Source organism: Nyctereutes procyonoides, unplaced genomic scaffold (genome assembly GCF_905146905.1).
Source record: "Nyctereutes procyonoides isolate TBG_1078 unplaced genomic scaffold, NYPRO_anot_genome, whole genome shotgun sequence".
Classification (NCBI taxonomy): Eukaryota; Metazoa; Chordata; class Mammalia; order Carnivora; family Canidae; genus Nyctereutes; species Nyctereutes procyonoides.
The window spans coordinates 32,952,776-32,979,593 of NW_026575132.1; the positions used below are offsets into that span (position 1 = coordinate 32,952,776).

General features: G+C 35.4%; 1 protein-coding gene across 5 annotated transcripts in view; it reads right to left on the reverse strand.

Moving 5' to 3' along the window:
* PARG (poly(ADP-ribose) glycohydrolase) overlaps nt 1-26,818 on the reverse strand; it is a 122,134-nt gene that overhangs the window by 42,971 nt on the left and 52,345 nt on the right. For all 5 annotated transcript variants that reach the window (XM_055345438.1, XM_055345439.1, XM_055345440.1 and 2 more), the window contains 5 exons: nt 26,264-26,421; nt 16,847-16,926; nt 12,990-13,050; nt 8,890-8,965; nt 2,882-3,029 (listed from right to left, as the gene is read on the reverse strand). In XM_055345438.1, the coding sequence (XP_055201413.1) occupies nt 2,882-3,029; nt 8,890-8,965; nt 12,990-13,050; nt 16,847-16,926; nt 26,264-26,421 (523 nt within the window). The remainder of the gene's footprint in view (nt 1-2,881; nt 3,030-8,889; nt 8,966-12,989; nt 13,051-16,846; nt 16,927-26,263; nt 26,422-26,818) is intronic.

A 26,818-nucleotide genomic window follows, 5' to 3' on the forward strand; every position in this document is an offset into this window, starting at 1 on the left:
GCATTCCAAACCAAAAGGTTTCAAAGGAAAAGGTGAGGAATGAGGTATCTATAAGGGGCTTTAAAAAGTTCTTAGTATCTCCAAGAATCCAAAAGACTACATGTGTGACCATGGCTGTATACATACTCACCAAAGACCTTTAGAATGTCTTAAGCTCACTCCTGACTTTGAGGCTCTGTGCAAGCAAGAAATAAAGTGTCAAGTGCAAGCAGAAAGCAAGTGTCAATGGCCTCGTAGAGTGCTGAAGGTGAGCCCCAATGTGTATATAGAGCTCTTCAGAAAAGACTGACTTGTTGGTTCCAAGCATTTAAAGTAATCACAGTTCAATCATTAGCTAACCACCAACCTAACCAAGCAGAGACTTTAATGGCTATATATGAAAAAGAATACAGACTTTACAGAATTAGTTTAGGAAAGTCATTAAATAATAGCAAACAGCAACAAAAACAAACTCTGGAGGAAGGGGAAAATCTGATTCTGAGAGTTGCTACATTACTAAAATACCCAGTTTTCAACAAAAAAATTGAGATATGCAAAGAAAAGAGAATGTAGGGCCATACTCAGGGGAAAAAAAAGTAGTCAGCTATAACTGTACCTGAGGAGTCCAGATGTTAGACTTACTAAATAAAGACATTATATTAGGTATTTTAAAGATGTTCAAAGAACTAAAGAAAATTATATCTAAAGAACTAAATTAAAGTATGCAAACAATGCCTCACAAATAGAAAATCTCAAAAAAGAGAAATTATCTGAGGATCCCTGGGTGGTGCAGCGGTTTAGTGCCTGCCGTTGGCCCAGGGTGTGATCCTGGAGACCCGGGATCGAATCCCACGTCGGGCTCCCAGTGCATGGAGCCTGCTTCTCCCTCAGCCTATGTCTCTGCCTCTCTCTCTCTCTCTGTGTGTGTGACTATCATAAATAAATAAAATTAAAAAAAAAAAAGAGAGAAATTATCTAAAAAAAAAAAAAAGAAGAACCAGAGGTGCCTGGGTGGCTCAGTCAGCTAAGCGTCTGCCTTTGGCTCACACTGTGATCTCAGGGTCCTGGAATTGAGCCCCAAGTTATGGGCTCCCTGCTCAGCAGGAAGTCTGCGTCTCTCTATGCCTCTCCCCCAACTCTGCTCATGTGTGTGCGTTCTCTCTCTCTCTCTCTCTCAAATGAATACATAAAATCTTAAAAAAAAAAAAAAAAAAAAAGAAAGAACCAAACAAATTCTGGAGTTGAAAAGTATAGTAACTGAAATAAAAATTTCAGTAGAGGGATTCAAAAGCAGATTAGAGCAAGGAGAAGAAAGAATCAGTACACTTGAAGATAGGTCAATTGAGCTTATCCTGTCCAAAGAACAGAAAGAATAGAGAATGAAGAAAAATGAACAGAGCTTCAGAGGCCAATAGGACATCATCAAATGTATCAACATATGTATAATGGAATTCCCAGAAGAAGCAGAAAAAAAAGGAACAAAGAATATTTAAAGAAATACTGGTAAAAAATTTACCAAGTTTATCTAAACATTCAAGCAGCTCAATGAACTCCAAATAGGATAAAATCAAAGAGATCCTAAACACATCATAATCAAACTATTCAAAGACAAAGAGAAAATCTTAAAAGTAAAACATAAACAACAAAATTTAGATACTCTCCTGAAGGTTGCCTACAAATATAACTGAAGCAAAGACAGTGGCTTCAAGATTAGATCTCAGAGTCTTAGTCCTGGCATGTACCTCTTTGGAGGTTAAATTAGTATAAATTTGATATAACTTATAAGGGATAGTTTTTCTCTCATTGTAATCTTTTAGAATGACAATCAACCAAATTCTCCAACCGAGGTGAGTGTCTAGTCTCCTACACTAATCTCAAAGTAGCAACAGATTCAAAAAGGAAATAAATCATCCTTTGGAGAAAGAAAAAAGTATCAGCAGCAGATGACTGATTATGGCTTTTATGTGGGAATGTTACCTTAACTTTCCTATGGTGGCTGATTAAGAATTTCTTAAGAGCTATGAGTTAATTACTAGTTTTTGGTAGCTCATTCACAAAAAATACAGTGACAGAGCATTATCTCCAGCAACAAAAAAACTTAAATAAAAAAATTAAACCTCAAAAATAGACCTAAAATATAAATTTGACTATATTTCCCTCTCTCTTCATCCCATATTAATTTAAATCATGAAAAGCCACTCAGATCATCATACTATTTCTCTTAGGATTAGAAATTAGGGTAAACATAAGGTTACTGATTTACTTCTCTTCTATAAAAGCTCTCTGTTATACTGATGGACTACTGTAACTGTGCTTTTGTACTTATATAGGTCTTCATATTGAAGTATAATGAAGCACTATGGAAACATGATAGAAGAATAATAATAGAATACATGCTCAAAGACATATCACTATCCTCTTCTTACGGGCATTATGTCATAAAATTTCAAACTGGGAGGTAAATAAATAGTTTTAACCCTTGTTCCTCAGATAAAGAAGCCAAGAAAGAAAAGGTGGGAATAAAATGTCTTACTCAAGATTAGGAAAATAGAACTGTAACAATTTGAAAAAACCAAGAATAAATTAATCACTAAAAATACCAGGACTATGGGCAGCCCAGGTAGCTCAGTGGTTTAGCGCCACCTTCAGGCCAGGGAGTGATCCTGGAGACCGGAGATCAAGTCCCACATCGGGCTCCCTGCATGGAGCCTGCTTCTCCCTCTGCCTGTGTCTCTGCCTTTCTCTGTCTCTGTGTCTCTCATGAATAAATGAAATCTTAAAAAAAAAATACCAGGACTAATGCCCATGGTGGAAAATAGCTATATCGGGTAGCCTGTAGTCTTTATGATAGATACTCATAGATGAGGAAAACTACTCTATCATACAGACTTCCAAAACTAACCTGTAATTATAAGACATTCATTGTGATCCAGCACCTCAGTGAAGAGCCGTGAAACAATTAACTCAGGGTTGATTAAAAAGCGGATTTCTTCTTGCACAAGTCCTGCACCGGTTACACCACCTCCAACAAAACGGTTTGCAAAATCCACCTGTTTGGGTTAAAATATGGCATGTCAAATGATGATCTAATACCCACATATGTGATAAAGAAGTGCTCTCCCTCTTCCTTTCATTTCCCATATAAATCAATCCCCAAATTAGTAATCTTCCCAGAAAGAAAAGATTGTGGTTGACTGCACTCTTTCCATCTCACTGTAATTAACAAACTTGTAGTTTACAACCTTGTATGTACTCCAAGGACCACAAATCAAAGGAAACTTTATTTGGAAAGGTTTCAAGATCATTTCTACACCATTCACTATTCAATTTCCATTTATGGATTTCTTATGACTTTAATATAATCTTATCTTTCGTATAGAATATAGCAACCAAACACTTATCCTAAAAGAACTGAAAAACTTAGTAACTGCTCTTTTTTGGGTAATCTTTTTCTTCTGTGAAAGACTACAGAGATGGAAATTTCACCCTAAATTCAGTTGCAAATCCCAAACTGTGTAAACAGAAAAAGAAAGAAAAAAAATGAAAATAGAAAGCCTTTTTGAACAACAAAGATTCATAATTTGGCTATTGCTGATAATGCTGCTATATAAACATCAGAGGACATGTTTATGGAAAGAGCTCAAATGTCCATCAACTGATAAATGGATAAAGAAGAGTGGGGTGTGTATGTATGTGTATATAAACAAACTGGAATACTGCCCAGCCATAAAAAAAGAATGAAATCTTGCCATTTGCAACAATGTAGATGGAACTAGACAGTATTATGCTAAGCAAAATAAGTGAGAAAAAGACCCATACTGTATGATTTCACTCATGTGGAATTTAAGAAACAAAACAAACAATCATAGGGGGTAAAAAGAAAGCAGTAAACCAAGAAACAGACTCTTAACTATAGAGAACAAACTGATGACTACCAGAGGGGAGGTGGTGGTGGTGGGGTGGGGTGGGGATAGGTTACATAGGTGATGGGGATTAAGGAGTGCACTTGTTAAAAAAAAAAAAAAAAAGGAGTGCACTTGTGATGAGCATCGGGTGTTGTACTCAAGGGTTGAAACACTAAATTGTACACTTAAAAGTAACATTCCACTGTATGTTAACTGGAATTTTAATAAAAACTTAAAAACAAAGATTCAACTAATATTTCAAATTTAGTTAAAATTATGCATAAGCTTTCTGAGGAGTACTATATTATAACGGGATCCTCAAATTCCTATTAATGAAGATGAATCACACAATCCTCAAGAAAAAGCAAACTCAGCATCGTTTGTCTTAAACCTACTAAGCACTCCAATGTGTTCAACACTATGCTAAGCTCTATGGAACAATATGTAAGAAATAGATACCAGCTTTGCCATGTATTTTTGTATTCAAGGAGTTAGATTACACACATGCACAACACCTTGTATACATACATAGCCATATACACATAAAAAGAATTTAGCAAGTAATGTAAGAGAGGCTTATATACTGTATATAAAGAAATACTCTTGTGTCTCTCCTTTACTCTTACACTACCACACTCATAATACTTCTACATGTGGGTTTCCACACATCAAGCAATTCTGAAACACCTGCTGGGTGTCCTATAACTCAATTCAGTTCTGACACTATCTACCGGGATTCGCATCAGATCCCACAGGCGAAGGATTCAGTCCCACAAGACTGTCCCACTTCAGTCAGCAACTGCAAGTCCCAAATTGTCAACTCTACTTCTAGTTGACCAGCTATAAGTTGAAATTCCTATGACCTGCTCCTGTGGCTTGATAGAACAGCTCACAAAACTCAGGGTAACACTTAAGTTTACTGATTTCTTAAGGATATAATAAAGGATATAGATGAACAAACAAATGAAGTGATATACAGGGCATGGTAAGTAGGAAGAGGTATAGAGCTTCCACACCTTTCTGGACAAGGCACTTTCCTAACACTTCCACATGCTCACCAACCTGGAAGCTCTCTGAATCCTGCACTTTTGAGGTTTTGTAGAAGCTTCATCACTTAAGGATGATCAATCATTAACACAGTTTTCAGTCCCTCTCCCTTTCTCAGAAGTTGGGGATTATGGTGGAAAGTTCCAAACCTCTAATCATGGCTTAATCCTTTTGGTGATCAGTCCCCATCCTGAAGCTATGCAGGAACTCCACCAAGAGTCATCTCATCAGAATAAAACATTCCTGTAACCTAGGAAATTCCAAGGAATTTAGGAGCTCTGTTTCAGGAATCAGGGTCAAAGACCAAATATTAGAACAAAAGATGCTCCCAGTACACTTATCAGTTAGGATATTACAAGGGTTTTAGGACCTCTGTGCAAAGAACCAGGGGCAGAGACTAATATATATTTTTTTCTATTATTTTACATATACTTTCAGACTATTGTCAAATACAAGATTCCTTAAAACTTGCGTTCTCTAAAGCAATTATGATACTAAATCGTAATTTGAGGCATATTTTACAGAAGAGTGAAACAAGAATACGAATCTTTTGATACAGTTTTCTTTCATTAGAGAAGAACTTCAAAAACACTGAATATATGACTGGACAAATTCTTGAAATGAGTTATCACAGAGAATCATATATATTTTATACTCTGGCATACTAAATCACATTTAAAAAAAGAGTAACTCGGGCAGCCCGAGTGGCTTAGCGGTTTAGCGCCGTCTTCAGCCCAGGGCCTGATCCTGGAGACCTGGGATCAAGTCCCACATCAGGCTTCCTGCATGGAGCCTGCTTATCCCTCTGCCTGTGTCTCTGCCTCTTTCTCTCTCTGTGTGTCTCTCATGAATAGATAAATAAAATCTTTAAAAAAAATAAAAAATAAATAAAAAATATAAAAAAAGAGCAACTCTTTAGTATATATAGAAAAATAATTTTAGGGATGCCTGGGGGTAGTTCAGCAGTTGAGCATCTGCCTTTGGCTCAGGGGCATGATCCTGGTCTGGGGATTGAGTCCCATATCGGGCTCCCTGTGAGGAGCCTGTTTCTCTGTCTGTGTTTCTGCCTCTCTCTCTGTGTCTCTCATGAAAAAATCTTAAAAAAAAAAAAAAAAAAAAGAAAAAAGAAAAAGAATTTTGGCTAACCTAGTCCATTGATTAGAATTAGTTGCTTACAATATATAAGTTCATTATGCACTGGGTGATTCATGGCTTAAAATGTCCAACAAAGATCAACTGAATATTGTGCTGAGAACCATGTGATACAAAGATGAATATGAAGTGAGCCTTGACTTCACAGCATCTGTAATCTTGAGATCCCAGCACATAAGCAGAATAAGATGATTATTAAAGAACCCACTAGAATGTATTAGATCATTCCCAAATAATACAATTAACTAAAACTGGAGCAACGGGACATGGCATTCATTTTAGATTTTGCTGACATTCAGGCAGAGGAAATAACTGCACAAGGACATCGCAAAAAAACAACTGTGCAGAGCTATATGAAAGACAGTGGTAGGTAGATACCTCATGCCTGTCTGCAATGTAGAGTATGTAAAGGATTATAGTTGCTGATGAGGTATTCTGGGGTCAAGGAAAGTTTTACTTAATTTTAAAGGTTCTTGGAATTCTAAAAAGAAAAGGTACAACTAGACCTGTGTTTTAGAACAATAATTTAGGCTAGAGTTGAAAGAATGAGTTGGAGAGGAGTAAAATTGAAAGCACAGAGTCTGGTTAGGTGACTATTGAATAGTTCAGACAAGAACTATTAGGGCCTCAAACAGGTCAGTGGGGAAAAAAGTGAAGGAATGAGAGACCTAGCAAAAAATCAAAATGGACAGCACTTGAAAATCAAAAGATTAGCTAAGCATAACAGTATTGTGAATACAAATGAGAAACAAACAAGGTTTAAGATCAATGAAACTTAATTTTTACTGGAACATGGTACACAACTAAAATAAAAAGGTAAGTTCTATCCAACTTATGTACAACTTGGTAATGATAAATGAAATATATTCAATGTGCATACTATTATTCTTTGAATAAAAGGCCAAAATTTATTATTTGAAAGGTATGCATAGAAATAAATACATTATATTAAACTCAATACGCCTCTGAAGGCAGGGGTCTTTTAGAAAAAACTGTCTACTACTTTAAAAAGTTTTTAATAAAAGGTTCCCTATTACAGGTAAGAAACCTGTCCTAGCACATGAAAACAAGCATATGAGGGCTTCTATATTTTTAGCCATTTTCAACTTACTTTACTTTAAAGCTACTTGTTCAGATTGCTCAGTTTCTGAATTATAACTTTACGAAAAGGAGAAATGGTAACAATCCTTAGAGAGGTTTTGTTGTTGCCATTCAGCATAATGTAATTTATATGCTACACAAGGAGCTTTGTAATACTGCAATATAATATTCCCCGATCTCCTGGGGATACGTGGCATGGATAGGGAGAATAATTAATAGAAGCCTTTATGGTATTCTTTTAATCTACTGAGGTTTCACATTTCGTCTATAATATATTCCAGAAAAGTGGGAAGAATCTCAATCTTGAATGTTGCTAAATAATTACTTGCTGATTGTATTGTGATGAAAGGTCAGCATTCCTGTGGTGCTAACTAGCAGTAGCTTTGTTTATTTCACGTGTATTAAGACTCCCTCAGTTAATCTAAGACTTTAATGTAGAAAAGAACGTCATCAAGATAGAAATGTGGGGAAAAAAGTAACATTCATTTAGAACAGATTTTAAGCATATTTCAAAATTACTGTTTATTTAAGAAAAAGTAATGATTAAATACAAATTAAAAAAATTTAAGAAAAAAAATTTAAGTACCACATGTTAATCCAGTATCTAAATGTTTATAATCTCAAAAAATTAGAGAGAATGATTTAAAACAAAACATGGTTTGCCCCTTTGAAGATTTTAATTATTAATATGTCTTTTAAGAGGCCATTCTAAAAAGAATCTGTTTCATTAAGCACTGAGAGCATAAATATATAATAACTAGCCAAACGCAAGTCAGTCTAGTTATTTTACAGTATACATAGTTATTCAAACAGTCCGTTCTCAGGAAACTGATTTAACTTCTGACCCAATATAAGCATCAAATAAGGATCTAAGAAGAAAAATCAGCAATTTCCAGTATAAGTGAAATGATGTTCAACATCTTTCAAAGAAAACAGATTACAATGCTCTTATAAACTGGATAAGAACACAAATCACTACATTTTGTGTCTGATTAGTGATTTTTCAAAAAAATCAGTATAAAGAAAAAGAAAAGCATGTATTCAGGTTAAGTGCCACAACAATTTACTAGATACATTTGTTAACTCCTTTTTCCAAAAATATATATATTTAAAATAAAGGTAGTAACACAGATTAATAACAAAGATCAAGAAGACATGGACAAAATTACCTGCTCTGAAACAGGTAAAGGACACCAAGCAGAGTTGGCTCATGTGCCTAAAGCTGTTACATATGGGAGAGAGGACTTTCTTATCAATCTTTTAGACATCTGTCTCCTAAGACCTAAACAAGGTTGGTGGCAGAAAAACATTTCAAGCTGGTCATCATTTGGAGCAGAGAAAGAGCCTTTAAAGAAAAAGAACAAAACTGCTTGGTGATAGCTGTCAAGACCATACCCAGGGAACTTCCTCCACTGTCAATCTACAATCAATGTCTGAACTAAGAAACCTGATGTTGCCCAGATCTTAAAATTTTCTGTCAAAGGCTTCTTAAAGAGGCGCACGTTAAGAAACAGCATACACTGGCAAATAACAGTATTACCAAGACTGTCAAAATGATCTGTTTGGCATTTTTCTCCATTCTGCTATCATGCTTCTTTGCATTAAATCAGTTTAGGAGAGAAATAAACAGGTTTTCAAACTTCCTTTGCTGTCAGAAGCTTGACAAGAATAAGTCCCAAACAGCACACTGTTGTGATTCACCTACCTGTAGCATGCCTTGACCATTTCCTTCTATGGTACCTTCATAAGTGACATGCAATCGAGTCAGGGGTTTTTCACATCTACAATTTAAAAGATAATCCTTTACTTTTAATGAACTTCACTAAGGAAAAATGTGAAAATATACATAACTACAGAAGAAATATTAAAACCATTACGAATCTTAAAAGCCAGAAACATGCCTGGTTAACGTTTTTGATATAGATTCTTCCAAACTTTTTCTTATTCAAATACTAAACATACATATTTAAATTAAAATGAGATAACATGCTGTTTTGAAGTCCATATTTTTTTCTACAAAATGTTTCTCTTCAAGAGTTGAAAAAGTCGGGCAGCCCCGGTGGCCCATCGGTTTAGCGCTGCCTGCAGCCCAGGGTGTGATCTGGAGACCCTGGATCGAGTCCCACGTCAGGCTCTCTGCATGGAGCCTGCTTCTCCCTCTGCCTGTGTCTCTGCCTCTCTCTCTCTCTCTCTCTCTGCATCTCTATGAATAAATAAATAAAATCTTAAAAAAAAAAGAGCTGAAAAAGTCTCAAAATATAAAAACAAAATTAAGATCTATGCAATTTTATTATTATCCTACAGTTGGCACCTGAAGAAAAATAAAAAAAAAACTTTGGCAATAAATCATATATGATATTGAGATGGGGTCTATTTTCAGTAGTTTGATAAACATGAGTGTATGAGTGTATGTGGTGGCAATATCTTGATGAAAATACAGGCCACAGAAATCTGATCTATGGTACTTTTATGTTAATAAAACTGATGAATTAATCTAGTACCTGTTAAGTCACAATTATTTTCTTTCGCTTTCATACACCATGGTCACTAACGTGCTACCACAAAATGTGGCGCCATGGGATATCAAATACCTTAAGATTAATTAAGTTTGAGAAAACGGCAGAAGCAGGAGGGTCACTATGACCTCCTCCCCTCTGCACAGTTCTTCCCCACATGTAATAAGACCCTCATGTGCAAGGTGTCCACTCTGTATTTGGAGGAAAGGAATATTCCTATCTCTGAAGAAGAAAGGATGCCAAGAATTCTAACAAACAGGCCTTGCTAAGTTTTCCCCCAGATAACTACAATTACCTCATACTTCTTAATCTGTCATATTCCACAAAGATGTTCACTCTTCACTGAATCTGACATAAAAGTACGTGGGTCTATTTCTTTGGGCCTTCATTTCCTTAAGAAGGCTCCTGTGACATGTAAAATTTACATCAAATAAATCTGTGTGCTGGGACGCCTGGGTGGCTCAGCGGTTAAGCGCATCTGCCTTCGGCTCAGGGTGTAATCCTGGAGTCCCAGGATTGAATCCCACATCGGCCTTCCTGCATGGAGCCAGCTTCTCCCTCTGCCTATGTCTATGCCTCTCTCTTTCTGTGTCTCTCATGAATAAATAAATAAAATCTTAAAAAAATAATAAATATGTGTTTGTCTCCTGTTAATCAGTCTTTGTCCTTTTAATTTTCAGATCCTGACTGGTTTGAGAAAAAAGTTTTTCCTCCCTTACAGTTACATTACATTATATTTAAAAACCAATTCCATTTTATTAACAGTATTTGGTGAGGGCATTTTTCAGTAATAGATTTTCCCCGATTACTTATTTAATAAAAAATATAAATTATAATAAAATATAACAGATGAGATCCAAATACCTAACTTATATAAGGGTTGCATTCATTTTTGGGGAGGGAATTATATATTTTTTAAAACAATGATACATATACATATATATATATATACATTTTTAAAGATTTTAGTTATTCATTTGAAAGAGAGAGTGTGCGCACAGAGTGAGAGAGGGAGAAGCAGATCCCCTGCTGAGCAGAGCCTAATGCAGGGCTAGATCCCAGCACATTTGAGATCATGACCTGAGGCTAAGGCAGATACTTAGCTGACTGAGCCACCCAGGCACCCCAATTATATATTTTTTAAAACAATTTAACTGGGGAAGCGCTATTTACCTTATTGGGATTTACTTTCTGCCTAATTTCAGTAAGTCCAAATACCTTTCTGGAGAAGCTCCTGTCCAATAGACTGATAGCCTTAAACAGAAGGCAATTCAGTATATGTTCTAAGAGCTTCATTTGCATTAACTCATGCAATCCTCACAACAACCCTATTACTACTATCTCTTTTTAACAGATGGGAAAACAATGCACAGAAAACATTTAAGTAACCTGCCCAAGCAATAAAGCATCAAGAATTTGAAGCCAGGTAACTAGTATGCTTTACCTTTAGAAAAATTACTTTCAAAATCTCTTCTAGAAAGTTATGACACTAGTTTGATTTTTTTTAACTTCTTTTTGTTTGTTTGTTTTTCAATCCTACTTTCCTAGCCATTTCAATCCTACATTTCCTAGCTAAGGGAGACCACCCATGAGGATACTACTGAAAAGATAAAGAAGCATGATCCAGAAATCTCTAGTTTGTCATTCAGGACTTCAAAACAGAAATCTCATCTGTTCTTCAACTATTCTTCCTAACTAAAGCTGTCAACATAGAGTATAATACTCAATAAAATTATGAAATTGCTAGACAGCTTTCTTAAAGTATCCTCCACCTTCTTGATAGGTCTCCCCTTTTGGCTCCAGCAAATCTTTCATACCAGTCATAATCAAAGACACAGACGATAATGAATCTCTGTGATTAACTAAGCCTAGCTAAGATATTTGCTGATAATCACTGGGTTAACTGTAACATGGCAGAAACTTGGAAATCAGAAAAACCTCTAACTTCCTGGCACCCATGTAGCCCCATACTCTTGGGAACACCAACAATTTTCATCTCTTCTTTATCCTCCCTCTTTAAGTGAATGCATGTTCTGGTTCTGTGGGTCTGAGAAATTGATTAATTACATTCTCCAACTTATGAAGCACTAAAACAGAACAGAACAGAAGTCAATGAAATAAAACAAGTTAGAAAAGTTACCAAGTTAAATTGTGCCTATCAAAGTTAAGGGGAATATCTTGATCTTATACATTGAGGTGAAATGGTGCATTTCCCACTACTGAAGCTGTCTGTCACCTATCACAGGTATTATAGAGTTGATTGATATTTTCAGGATACAGTTAGAGCAGATGATTTCCTGGGGTCCCTTTCATCTCTAATATGCCAAGACTCCAAACTGCTATACATGTTCCCTTCCTTTCTACTCAATTTTGTTTTTTGTTTTTATATTCCAGTTGTTTAATCTTTTACCTACTTCCTTCTACTGATAATCATCTAAGCCATGCAGTTAGCCTCCTAAAGTAAGTTTTTCTTTCTCCTCGCGAACATCTTTGATGGATAAAAAAACACCACAGGAAAGCCACCTAAGTAGATGTGCTTCCTCAAGTTAACTCCCGTAAATAAAAATTAAGAGAAAGTAAAAATAAGACTTAACATGAATGCATACACAAATATGCACAGTACATCTGATCATGTTCTCATATGCGATGAAAAAGTTGATCTATTCTTAAGTGCTTTGGGGATCTGCTCTGGATTAGGAAATGTATTAACTAGTTCAGGGCATGAAGGAATTTACAAATCTGCATGAAATCAGATTGGTTACTATTCTTCTCAGTTATTTGCAGATAAATAATAAGTAAAAAAACCTCTGCCAATCTGCCAATAGTACACATGAACAGTCAAACTTCAAAATTCTGGTCACTCAGACAAATTCTAGAAAATTACTATTAATACTTTAGATTAACAAAAAAAATTTTCCTCCATCTTGTCCTCCAGAATGAAAAGCCATAAAATACAAATATGCTAACCAAGAGGAGTATAAGGATGAATATTAAATATTGGTGTTCCAGTTAATAGTAGTGTCTTCACACAAAACTCCTTAATTCTAAACAGGACTTTGTTCAGAAGAAAAAAACTAAGGCAAAGAGTAGAAGTCAAAGGCTTGCAGACTTTGAATCATACAGCATGACCTTTCCAACAATGAGAGCTATCAATGGATCATTTATAGGAAATTCCCTAGCAATTAAAGAGTCTGGGAAACCATCTTTCCAGGAGTTGCAAAATAGAATCCTAGTACAGTAAAAGAGCCCTTCTAATTCTAAGATTCCCGATTATTTTTATTACTATTACCTTTCCCACTCTGGAAAATCTTCAAGACTCTGTCTTGTAAATGTCACCAAGCCAGTAGGTTCTACAAAAGCAATAAAAGAAAAAGAAACCCAAAGGAAGTTTTGATTTTGGAAAGATTATATACATTCGTTAAAATAATGGATCTAACAATGGTTATAAAACTAATTGGAAAATATCAAGTTTAGTGTTGGAATACAACAGAAAACCGATTTAAAACAGTATTATCCTTACAGTAGGAACTCTTTTTATAAAATAGTAAGCCCTCACTAAAACAAAACTATACAAACAACAGCACAATGGTACTTATTAAGTTTTCTAAACTGAATACATTTGTAAAAACTCAACCAAAAAAAGGGGTGCATTAATGAGTGTAGCTTATACAATAAAGAAGAATTTGAATTTGAATTTGAATTTTAATGTTTACTCCTTCTCTGAGAAAGGCCTTAAACTTACATCTAAAGACTGGTGAATATATACACATTTATATGTTTTATAATAAAATAAAATGTCATTAAAAAAGAAAATTGTTGACAGGCCCTTTGGAGTTGACAAAGCTAAATCCAGGGCTTATGATATGCAATTGTTCTACTTACAAGTCATCTTAGCTGGAAGGAAGAATCACTGTGTTCTAAGAGGTTAGAAAAGAAAGATGACATAGTTTTTAAGGAGGAGTAGATACAAAATGCAGTATGTTTTAGAGGAATGTGAACCTTTTTTGTTAGATTTACTTTTTTTTTTTTTTCTAATTAGGGGCAAAAGCAACAAATAAATCAGCAGGCCAAAAGTAATTTGATTCAAATCAAAGAACAAACTAAAAAGGCCAGGCCACTTCTGTTTTTAAAAAAAAAGAAAGAAAGAAAGAAAGCAAGCAAAAAAAGAAAGAAAGAAAGCAAAAAGCTCTTAAGCAAAGAGATATGTCAGAAACTATTAGTGATAATGCTGGTAGAGTCCCATTGAAAGCCTGACAATCATTTTATTTTTCTGGATGATTCCACATTTCTCCGCTCTCAGTCACAAGTAGTAACAACTCAAAAAATCATATGGAGGAGTTACAGTAGAACATTAATGGGTGTATTTTGTTAATATGGGTTATAAAATATTCTTAAGATTTCCTTAAGAAATTTCTCTAAGGCAAAAGGATAACATAAATAAAACTCACAAGAGATCAAACAATTCAAACACCAGAGAAGCAATTCTATTAATAAGAAACTAATGTCAGTATCATCATTCAGCAAATTAACAGATTAGCAGGAATATTAAATGTCTTTCATATATACTAGGAGATCCCAAAAGAAATTCATAAATGAATATCACTAGCAAAGCTAGAAAAAAGAACAAGCTCTTTAGATATAATTAAAACAAAAAGAACTTGAGGGCATTCTTATTGCCTTTCTTCCATAAAAAGGTAACTTTTATATTAGAATAGATTATTTTATTTTGGTTAATCAAATATTTCCCTTAATAAAATCACAATATGTGCTGCATATGAATTATCAATTTTTAAATACTCCATCTATAAGTATTTTATCTAAAACTATACTAAAAATAATTCAAAAAGCCCTTAAAAAACAACCTCAAGATCCTCATTAAAAATACAAAATAATAAAAAAAACACAAAAAAAATAAAAAAAAATACAAAATAAAGACATTTGACAACATCGAAAAGTTGGTCTTGATGGAATTACATTTTATCATTTTATCAATTCTAAAAGGCACATCTTTTTTTCATGTGGTAATAAGCCTCTGAAACTGGGATACATCTTTCATAATGGAAGGTATCTAGCTATTGCCACTAGTCTAAATTAATGTTGAATTTTTCCAGAGATGTGCATCTGCTTCTGCAGTCATCTGGGAGCACCACCAACCTGAGATCATTGTGAATTAAATCCACTGTTGTGGGCTTTTGTGGATCACACTGGTAATAGGACTTTAGACTCCAAACTTGAGGCTAGTGGTTTAAATTCTCAGAGGAGATTTTTTTGTATCTTCTCTAGCCAGTGCCAAGATTGACACTTGCAGTTTCTTTTTTGTCCCTTTTTTGCAGAGCCAGGTTAATTTCTCATCTGTCCTTAGACTGAAGGTACAGACCTCTGGTATATCAGCTATGTAAAAGAGGTCTCCTAAGATCCTTCAACCTGAGTGTTTTTTCCTTCTTTGCAGTATATAACATAATGACACTTTTTACACTCCACAATGTCCTGGATTTGATGTAATATGGTTTATTTTATTTTATTTTTTTTGTAATATGGTTTAAATAGGTTTCTGTAGTTTCTGTTAAGTAGACTTTAGACTTTCTATATAAATTCATCATTAGCCTGTAAATGTCTTTTATTCCACTATTTCCTCTTTAAGCCTGTAACTTTACATCCTAAAAACTTATAACATGTGTTATTATATTTCATAAAGAACTAAATTACCATGTACAATGAAAAAGCCAGAAAATAAAATGTCTAGTTATAATTTTTTTCAGCCTAATTCCTAGTATTTATGATGGTTTATAAATTTTTAGTTGAAAAAACAAAACATTAGCATTTTCCCTCAAAGTAAACAAAATCCTAAAACTTAAGCAAGTTAGCTCTTAGAGAACTAAGACTCCAAGGACAGAAAAGTAAGCTCTGAATTACTTAGGTATAATAACAGAATTCATCCTATTTAGCAAAGCAAATTTAAGGTAGAAAAAAAATACTCATTTTCCCAACAAATTATTACAAATCCTAATTTGGCTTTATGTCTCATAAACTCAAATGAGACTTCATTTCCTTTATTATTTCACTCAGTATAGAAAACAAAACTAAAAATAAATAAGCTAACAAGTAGCCCTCTATCAAAGAAGCATGGTTTTTCTGTTAAATATCAAAATTCTGATAACAGACTTCTTTCCAAAACTCTGAACAATGTTCAATGCCAATAACTTCAAAAGGAAAAAATGCCAAGTGTAATGTGAGATTACACACTAAAGGAAGACTATGAGAAAACTGACCTTAGAATGAACCAATGAAGTACTTAAGACAATCTGACAACCTGAATGATCATTATTGAAAGGAACTCATTTCACTTGACCAGAGCTGATCTGCTCTATTTAGCAAAAGCAAACTTTAAGAAGTTCTGGTTTCCCTTATAAATTGACTTGGAGGAAAGGCCACTCGTGTAACTTCTCACTTAACGTCATTATTCTCTTATTTTACTGATGAGGATACTGAGGCTTGAAAGTGTTAAGAAGCTTGTCTGTGGGCACCCAGCTCTTAGGGTAGGAGTAGCAGTACCAATCTATTATTATTAGTTGGTAATTTCTAGCCCTGGTTAGACCTCTACTACCACTGCCTCAGGTGTTACAATTAGTCTCTGGGAAAACAGTATGGTCAAGGTCCAAAAGAAAAAGACAAACTTGTAAATACTAAGTATAACACTATTTCATAAGAACTCTACAAAGTATGTAAAGGGGCTACAAAAGAGAAGGATGGTAGGAAGACAACAAACTGGCTGTCTTCCACAAATAAACTGTTAGTAGTCAATGCTTCTTAAAATAAAGAATACCCAAAACATATTTCCTGGACAATATACCTTCTTTTCAGAGTATTAATTTACTGTTTTTCACTCATGAAAACCTATTAAAGTATGTTCTGCTGATCTAATTTCAGAGTATATACAACTCATATGTATTTATAGCACACATTTAATGTATATAACATGCATAAAATCTAGATTATAATACTGAATTATTTGGTTTGGGCAGGAAGATGTACTTTTTTTTTTTTTTAGGAAGATGTACTTTGAACACAAAATGTTTCTGACCTGACACTTGATCTGAACCATCCCAATTAGTGATAAAAATAATATTAAGAATGAAAGGAATTTACTTTTCTCCGTGACTCTTCTAAAGTAGCAGAAGAGTGTTTTAAGCTTCTCTGGTTTTCTTGATGAACGACCTTCGAACAACCTGAAGAAAAACAAAATAAAGAAAATAAAAAAGGGGTTTAAAATGCCTTAATGACTGACATTAAGGCAATAAAATATATTTAGCAACGAAATATATTGCTATCAAGGGAAGGCAATTCTATAATAACAGAGACCTGGAAAACTGGATTCAAATGGCATCTGGAGAGGACTAAAACCAACTAGAACCAGGCTTCTTAGAAGTTGTTTGAGTCAGATGGCACTCTCTAACAACCACATTTCTCCCCTCTATCTTCCTCCAGGGAAAATGCACCATCTGGTCCTCCAAAGTCAATTAGGCCGGCGAGTTAATGCTCAATCATTTTCCCAATGGAAAATACTAGTAATTCATAATATTACTCGGCAGTCAAATGGCTGAACAAAAATAGTCCCTGAAAAAAATCCACACGATTATGTTGGGGGACGGAGGGTAGTGGGCAGTTATGACAATAACAAGCAGGTATGACAAAGTATTTGGGCATGGACCAATCTTTGATAGTTAAACAGATACACACTTTGCACAGTAACCAAAACAGTGCCTTCATTTAGTTTCCAGAAACCTGGACTTGCACTACTTAGTCTTCTTCAAAATGACATAGCATTGTTAACGGTAACGCATAATGCAATTTATCCTGAGGAAAGAAAAGCAGGGCTTTGGAACCATATGACCTAAATAAGGAGTTTGCTAAAAGATTTCAAACATAAAAACATGCTTTGGGCATGAGATCTAGCTCTCCAAAGGCATTTGAAAATTATAAAGAAATTCTGCAGCTATAAATGATGAGGTATTATTTATCTGCCTCTAGTCATATGCTCTGGCATTACAACCAGAAACCCTTCAAGTAAAAGTTCTTTTTAATAAGTGCCAAAATGGGTAAAAGTTTTCATGATTAGAAAAGCAAGCTTATGTAACTATGTAGAGAGGGAAGAGTTAATTCCATAAGAAAATCCTATTGGCAAATTGAAATGAATTAGGAAAAGGGAAGTAAATGTAGATATCAAATGATCCTGTTTTTGATGATCTGAAATTCTATATTCAGGGTCATTTTCTGAGAAAACGATTTGTGTGAATATTTATTTCCTGAGAAGAATACTAATGTCAGAAAAGTATTTTAAACAAATTTAAAATTGAACTGATTTTTTAAAAAAGGTAAAATTGAACTGATTTTTTTTTTTAATTTTTACTTATTTATGATAGAGAGAGAGAGAGAGAGAGGCAGAGACACAGGCAGAGGGAGAAGCAGGCTCCATGCACCGGGAGCCCGATGTGGGATTCGATCCCGGGTCTCCAGGATCACGCCCGGGGCCAAAGGCAGGCGCCAAACCGCTGCGCCACCCAGGGATCCCAATTGAACTGATTTTTAAAAATAGTTTGAGTGTCTGTATGGGGGTGCCTGGGTGGCTCAGTTGGTTAAGCATCTGACTCTTGATTTTGGCTCAGGTCATGATCTCAGGGTTGTGAGACCAAGCTCTGAGTTGGCTCCACACTGGGCATAGAGTCTGCTTAAGATTTTCTCTCCCTTTGCCCACCCTGCCTCTTCGACCTCCTCTCTCGAAAGAAAGAAAGAAAGAAAGAAAGAAAGAAAGAAAGAAAGAAAGAAAGAAAGAAAAAAGACTGTGTAATAATTTTTAGTCATCTAAAAGAACATACTTATCTAAAATGTTTATCACAAATACTCCTAAAATCCAGCTGCCTGCTAAAAGAAAGGATCTTTGAGAGTACAGGTTTCAACTTGGTTTCTTCTATCTATCCTGTCAACCAGGATGGAGTTTATTTAAATCAAAATGATAGTCAAAATGAAGAAGCCACTTGGCAGTTTAATTAAACATCCAGTATCAAATAAATATAATTTACTAAATTAATGTCTTGGGAACCATTGCAAAATCCCTTTCCAGGTTTACTACTTGGTAGAGAGAAACAGTATGAATATAAAGGCAGCCACCATCTTTTCTTAGAGATGAACTGATGTACTACATAACACAATTAAAGTTCCTCTTCCACAGAACTGTTGTGTAGAAAGGGAAAAAAATGGCTGTTGTCCTTAAGAAATAATTCTCCCAAACATAAAAAGTGTCCCTAGCTTCTATTTGTGGTCAGTTGTTTGTAAAATTTCACTTAAGTTCACATATTTCATAACCACGATGACAAATTAGTAAACCTAAGAGCCTCTTGGGACTACAGATTTTATTACCCTAGCAATACTGACTTTCTTGGAAGATTATATGGCAGTAACTATCACACACTACAAATGAGCACCCATTGTTATCTTGTCGGTCCTAACCGTATAGGTACAAAGTCAAGCAAAATCGCAATGTATTGTTAATTTGTCGCGCTAATTTCAAATCACTATGTAACCAAATATGCTTTCCCATTTTCCTGATGGAGCAGGAAGTGCCAAGTGAGGTGGAAGGAAGGAGAGACAAGGAGGTAGAAAGTCAAGGAAGATGAAGCAGGTTTGAAACCCTTGCATGAAATCTAAAATTCCATAACAGTGAAGTCTGAAAGTACTATGCATAGCCACCCAAATAAAATGAATTATCCTGATATTAAAACAAGTGAAAATAACATAAAAACACTGGCAAACCACATGAGTGAAAGTCACAAGAGAGACATAATATCTAAGACAGTATCTAGGGGGAGGAGGGAGACAAAGAGACTGCGAAAGGAGTTCAAGACAAGAGGAACACAAAAAGATGAGTCTCAGACGGCAGAGACAAAGGGACTAACAGAGATGGAGCTGGACAGAGGGAAGGAAGAGACAGAAATGCACCCAGAGAGACAGAGACTCAGAGAGAATGAGACCTTTTTATAATAATCAAGCACCATCTGATTTTTTAACTTCTCAACATCAATTTTTTTTAAATTTAGGTTTTCAACTACTGCCTGTGGTTTGTATTTGAAGGCCTTTTTGAGGCAGCAGGCATGTATGTGTGCCTGCACTTAAACTAGACTACAGGGCAGCCCAGGTGGCTCAGCGGTTTAGCGACACCTTCAGCCCAGGGTGTGATCCTGGAGACCCGGGGCTGAGTCCCACAACAGGCTCCCTGAATGGAGCCTGCTTCTCCCTCTGCCTGTGTCTCTGCCTCTCTCCCTCTCTCCCTCTCTGTCTCTCATGGATAAATAAATAAAATCTTGAAAAAAAAATAGACCACAAAAACCCCTCTGCATGTAGGATGGACTTTTTGGCATTTAACTGAATATTAGAGAGTATTGAGAAAAGCAAACAGAAAAAGCCATTCAGGCAACTTTACTTTCATTCTAAACAAAACTTTTTTATTTTTAAGGAAATAAGGCAATCAAAGGTCAGATACTTATTAACTCGTGTTTTCCTTTCCATATGTATAAATAAAATCACAGTTTAATAAAATCTTTCCCTGAATAGAATATTGGTAATATTACTGGAATTGAATTCTAGTCACACACACACGTCCCCTCATGTGATTTCAAGTTAAGGACTAATCCCATTAGTACACAGTAAATCAAACTCAATGCAGTATAACCTCCACTTTAAAATGGATGCAAATGATAATCTGGAACCTAGCCACAAAGTCATTTTTGGCTTTTCTGTGAAGCAATCTGCCATATGGCCCCAACATCACTTTCAATCCAGGGAAGAGGCAGATGTAAAAGCCTCCTGGGCTGACCACTGCTGCAACCCACAATTAATCTCTGACCATCAGTTTCTAAGCAATCTCAAAAGCATCAATGCTAATCACATTGGAAGCCTTTATATGGATGTTTAGGCTCTGAAAGGCAAGCAGGGGAAAAGGTCAAGGATATTTAACATAACTAAGCAGGGCTGGAAGAACACAACAATAAATAAAAACAGGAAGACTTATTCAATTTGTTGACGTCAGCCTCCCACCACGTACTCTTAACCATTTTTGTTATTCAATCAACTAGCTAGCCATAGCCCCTTTGAGGCTAAATACACTCACACACACATAACTCCCAACTGCCAGAAACTATAACCATAAATAGCAACTAGGCAAAAAAGAAAACACCACCACAACAAAATCCTCCATAATCAGCTTACCAAATGGCTCATCAAATTAGGTACTTGATCTTTCATAAGTCACATGAGAAATGGGAACTTTGGGTTGTTTTCCATTTCTGGAGCACGGTCAGAGCATTTTGCTCGAGTGGAAGTAAGATATAATGAAAGAGCACCAAGTTTGAACAGAAGACAGCATCCAAGTCTCAGTTTTGCTGACAAGTCACTTACTCTCACTGAACCTATTAGTACAGAAGCTTACCTACCTAGAAACCTCCATAGACAGAATCAAAGTAAGCTGTCAATAGACAGCATCAATGACCATGTATAGTCATAATTTCTGTTTTTCTTTTTTGCTAGTTTAGGCTTATTAAACACATACCATCTCAGTGCAGCCAAATGCTGACATCCTGGCTGCTAGGATTCCCTAAATCAATTGTGGAGACTACCACAGGCTTTACCTGCCCTTAATTAATTTTCAACATTCTGGTGATCAAAAGAACATCCATCAGCCAGAACATAAGAATATACCTAATTTCAAATCTTCAACAGATTAAACTCTCATTTGGTGAAATGCTATTGAGATAGTATGAGTTTAAATCCCTTATGGTCATCCCTTATGATCGATCACTCCGGGCTGATGAATAACTTTGGTTCATTTTACAGATCAAGAATTGTTTCCAAGGATAGTTCTAGTTTCTGATTAGCTATGATGTAAGAAGTACTAATCTGGTTTACTCAAAGGGAGGGCAGATAGCAGAATGGTTAAGGGACACAGATTCTAGAAGCCAACTTTATTCTGAGTTTGAATCCGAATTATACCGCTAACTTGGTGAAGTAATCAATCCTCTCTAAGCCTTCATCTTCTCAACTGAAGAATGAAAAAAACAATATCTAATTTATAAATTTGAAATATTAGGTAAAAAATAACAGTATGGTGATTCATACATAGTATTTAATAAATATTAGGTATTATTATTATTATTAAGGATTATTCTTATCAAAAAATTTCTCATGCCCAGCAAAGAAATCAACATTTATTTACATAAAATGCTTATATTGTTCAAATCCATATTAATAAAAATAGCTCAGCCTCTTTTCCTGTCAAACCTAACATGCTGTCACTCAGAGCCAACCAGCTCAGACTTCAGGATAAATGACCAAGCACAATGAAAAAGACAAATGCTCTTTCTTAAGATGTGCCAGCATTCCCCTGTCAGATGTTTAGCTGAAAAAAATGATGCTTTAAAATTAACACATGTATTAAAATTAATGCAGGTTCTGATAATTGTGGCAGGAAATGGGAAGTCACAAAAGCTAAGCCTTTTCAAGACTTCTTGACTATTACCTGTCAGCCACTCCAAACCTGAGGTCCATTTTACTATTGAGAAAAGAAGGCTGTTGGTGTAACAGGTGCCCAGTCCTTAGAGGACCCTGTGGACTTGTTTCTCTTACAGGCTGAATGGACAGTGAAGGGGAGGTTATGATACTGTGTCTATGGGGCTATAATTAGGAAGGAAGAAGCTACTACCCACACTAGTTGTTGAAAAAGACTGAAAAAAATCTGTGGGATTCCAACCTCAAAATCAAATTACAAAAATCATCTACTCTTTTTATTAACTTTGTCTTCTGCTCCATTTCTGATGATTGACTTGTAACTACTTTTCTTCTGATTATAAAAGTAATATGTACTTATTATAAACAATTTCAAAAATACAGAAAAGGATGAAATAAAAGCATTAAATGTATTTATCTCACTACCCAATGGTAATCATACTTTTATTCATTTTTTTGTCAGTCCATTTTCCATGTTCATACATGTTCCGATGTGAACATAGACATGTATTAACAGATAACAGATATTTTAACATAAATGAGTTCAAGTTCTACATATAACTATTTATTCCTTATTAAAGCCAACAATTGCTAATTCTATTTTTAAAGATTTATTTGAGAGAGAGAAAGAGCACGTTCCTGTGTGTGGGCAGGGGAAGGAGCAGAGGGAAAGATATAAGGAGACTATATGCTGAGCTTGAAGCTGGGTGCAGGGCTTGATCCCAAGACCACAACCTGAGCTGAAATCAAGAGTCCTCAACAGACTGAGCCACCCAGGCACCCCTATAATTGCTCATTCTAATCATGCTTAATCGGCTCCCTTTCTGTGCTTTTTCTTGTTTTACGTGATGAGGAATGTATATGTGTAATTATCCACAGAGAGCTTTAATCTTTTCTGAGCAAAGGGATTTAACATTTAACTAAGATATCAGACTGTTATTTGTGAAGAGTTTAAATACTGAATTCTTTTTTTTTTTTCTCTTTAAGTAAACTCTATGGCCAACACGGGGCTGAAACTCACGATCCAGAGAGCAAAAATGGCATGCTCTATAAATTGAGCCAGCCAGGAGTCCTGAAATACCGAATTTTTCTTGGGTGAAATTTAACATCTGAAATTTGTTTTAAAATAGTTTTTGTTTGTTTGTTTTAAAGAAAAGGTGGGGTTGGATAAGTGAAAAAAGAACAAAATAAAAGATTCTGGTAAGTACTGAAGCTGGCTAAATAAACATGGGTTCATAATATTGTTTCCTTTATTTTTTAGTATGTTTGAAAATATCCCTAACAATTTTGAAAATAACTTTTTTGGAGAAGAGGCTCTCTGCTACAACCTTAACTTAGTAAGAGAATGCAAAGTTTTTATCTAAAAAATAAATTTAAAATGTCTATAATCAAGTCAAAGAATCAATTTAAGAAAGCTTGTAACTAAGACATCTGAGGGACTATCAAGATACATTCATTAGCTGACTACTCATCCCACGGAAACAAACTGTAAGTGGCCATGGAAACACTAATTTTAAAGCATTAATTAGAGCTACTGCTTACCAAAATCCAAAACCAGGAAAACATAAAACCACTGGGACTATCTTGAGAATTCTGGATAGAAATTTTATAATTTATAGTATCCCTGGTGATCCTGGAGCTAATCAAACATTTATTCCAAAAACCAGAAAGACTACTACTCTATGGAGATCCTTATTATTAATATAACTAATACTCTTCATGGAAACAGATAATTACATTTCTACAAAATCAAATTTCCACTGTTTACTTACATACAAAATTTGACCATTTCCTTTACTATATTAAAAAGAAAACCTGCAAGAGATGCATTGTCCTTAACTACGAGTAGAAATAAATTCTTATTAATTTCTTAACTAAGCCAAAAATTACAGTTAATAAACAGGTTCTTTTTTTTTTTAATTTTTTTTTTATTTATTTATTTATGATAGTCACACAGAATGAGAGAGAGAGGCAGAGACATAGGCAGAGGGAGAAGCAGGCTCCATGCCCTGGGAGCCTGACATGGGATTCGATCCTGGGTCTCCAAGATCGTGCCCTGGGCCAAAGGCAGGCGCTAAACCGCTGCGCCACCCAGGGATCCCAATAAACAGGTTCTTACAATTACAATTGCAGATACCAATGCTCTGTTTTCTCTCAGTCTTACCCCAAATACTAAAGAAATCAAAGGCAAAAACTTTAATTATACATAGCTTAAAAATAAAACATCTCCTAAATGCTAAGGATAAGATGCAGTTTGAAAAATAAAAAACAGTAGACTAAGAACAAAGGGTCTACGTTTTAGTCTTAGCACTCTGCCACTAATCAACTCTTTAAATGTTCCATCTGCAAAATTTATTTTCATTCACTCAATGTGGATTTATTGAATGCCTACAATGCATGAAATTTAATGAAAGATAAGATCCCTATCCACACTCCCCACTAATGGGGCACATGAGTGGCTCAGTCCCTTAAGTGACTGACTCTTGAGTGACTGACTCTTGATTTCGGCTCAGGTCATGATCTCAGTGCTGTAAGATCAAGCACTACATCAGGGTCTGTCCTCAGAGCGGGGAGTTTGCTTGAGATTCTCTCTTTCTCCCTCTGCCCCTCCCCAGCTCTCTCTCTAACAAATAAATCTTTAAAAAAAAAAAAAAAAATCCTGGTCCCCACTGAAAGGATGAAACACACAATTTTAACAAAGTAGGGTAGGCGGTACAGCAGGAAAAGTAGAGAACACTAAAAGCATGTGCCTGGTTGTAAAAACCTAGGTAGTACCCCGGATGCCTCTCTTTACCCACTCATTGATCCAATCTGTCTGACTTGCCCTTCAAATGTCACCATACCTCCACCCCCACTACTCACAATCCCAGCTATCATCCTCTCCTTCTTGGTGCATTGCAATCGCCTCTCTAACTGGGTAAACTCATTGTACTATGGCCCCTTTCCACTCAGCACCCACAGTGTAGTCAGAACAAACTTTTGAAAATGTAAATTTGATCAAGTGCATCAGCTTCCCCCTCTTCCCATACCAAATCCTTTAATGACTTTCTATTGCCTTAGGAAGGCCCACTAGGCATAGTAGGATCGCCTACTGGTTGTCATCTCCTTCTGCAACTTGTCCTCTCTGCTGCAACTGTACTGGTCTTCTTTCAATCCCTGAGGATGTCATGCCATTTTTACCACAATGCCTTTTTATGTACTACACTCCCTGCCCAGAATATAATCATTTCTCCTTTTCTCCTGGGTAAAAACTCCTACTTACCCTTTCATACTTAGTTCAAATGCTATTTCCTCAAGAAAGGTTTCCTTTATTAAACTACACCCTTTTATAATTAAGCATTAAGCATCATAATGCTGTATACCTCCTCTTCCACATAACAGAGGTTCGTACAGACCTTCCTAAGAACCCAGAGGAATAGCAAACCTATCCTGGCAGGATCAGAGCTATCAGAAGTGCACTGATACATAAACTGATGCTCAAAGAAGAAATAAAAGCCTTGTGGATGAGAGAAGGCACAGAAGTCAGAACCTGGTCTACCCCTTCTCTTGTGACCTGAAGGAACTTAAACTGTAGAGAATACTGGAATTGCTCCCTGTATATTTGAACTAAATGACTAATACTATTCTCTTAAACTTAGCTTAACATAATGACTCAAAATTAGGTTAACAACATGTTCCTCACAACTGGTATTTATACAAAGAGAATATGGTATAAAATGGATATCTCTTATTGGGATTTTAAATAAATTATTTTATACAGATGACATTATTTTTCATTGTTTCCCCACTTCTTCTTGATAATGGAGAGAAACTGTACCATAACAAAAATTTTCACTGAACTTTATCTTGCCTGCAAAATAGCAAAAAAAACCACTTAACTTACTGCATTGTAAAGGTTAAATTAGATAACTGGACATAAAATGTTTGGCCTATGGCAAATCACTGGACAAATATTAGTTCCTTCCACCCTTCTCTATTTCACTTTTAAAGAGGTGTTCTCTGAAAACATACCGATTGAAGTTAATATCTGGGTAGCTAGAATACTCAGATTTCATCTTAGCATTTCGCCGTGGAAATGTGCAGAAGAAAGCATTAGCTAAAAGACTGGCAATCTGTTCCTGTGACATTGTGATGGAATGATTCATCTTCTGTTTCAGGAGTGGTATTGGCTGAGAGAGGAAACAAAATATACAGACAAGAAGGGCAATAATTAGTTTAGCAATTTCAAAAGCAGAGGCACCAAATTGCATTTGCTAAATTAAGGCAGGAATAATTTCAGGCCACTCTTGAATCCTTAAATCAGCAGTACTGAAGTCAAGGGCAGTTCATCAAGGATGATTGGAAAAGTGTACTTGTTTGACAAACTGCAGATTTCCAATCAATAATAATGATAGTAAAGAGAACATAAACATTACTTATTAGGGGAAAACAAGATTGCTTTAGCAAGTAAGAAATAAAACCACATTATCCATGTAATGAAAAACTAAACAATAAAAGAGAAAAATGCATCACTGAGTTTAGCCATTACTACATATGCTAAATTTTATTCTCACTTATATTTAAGAT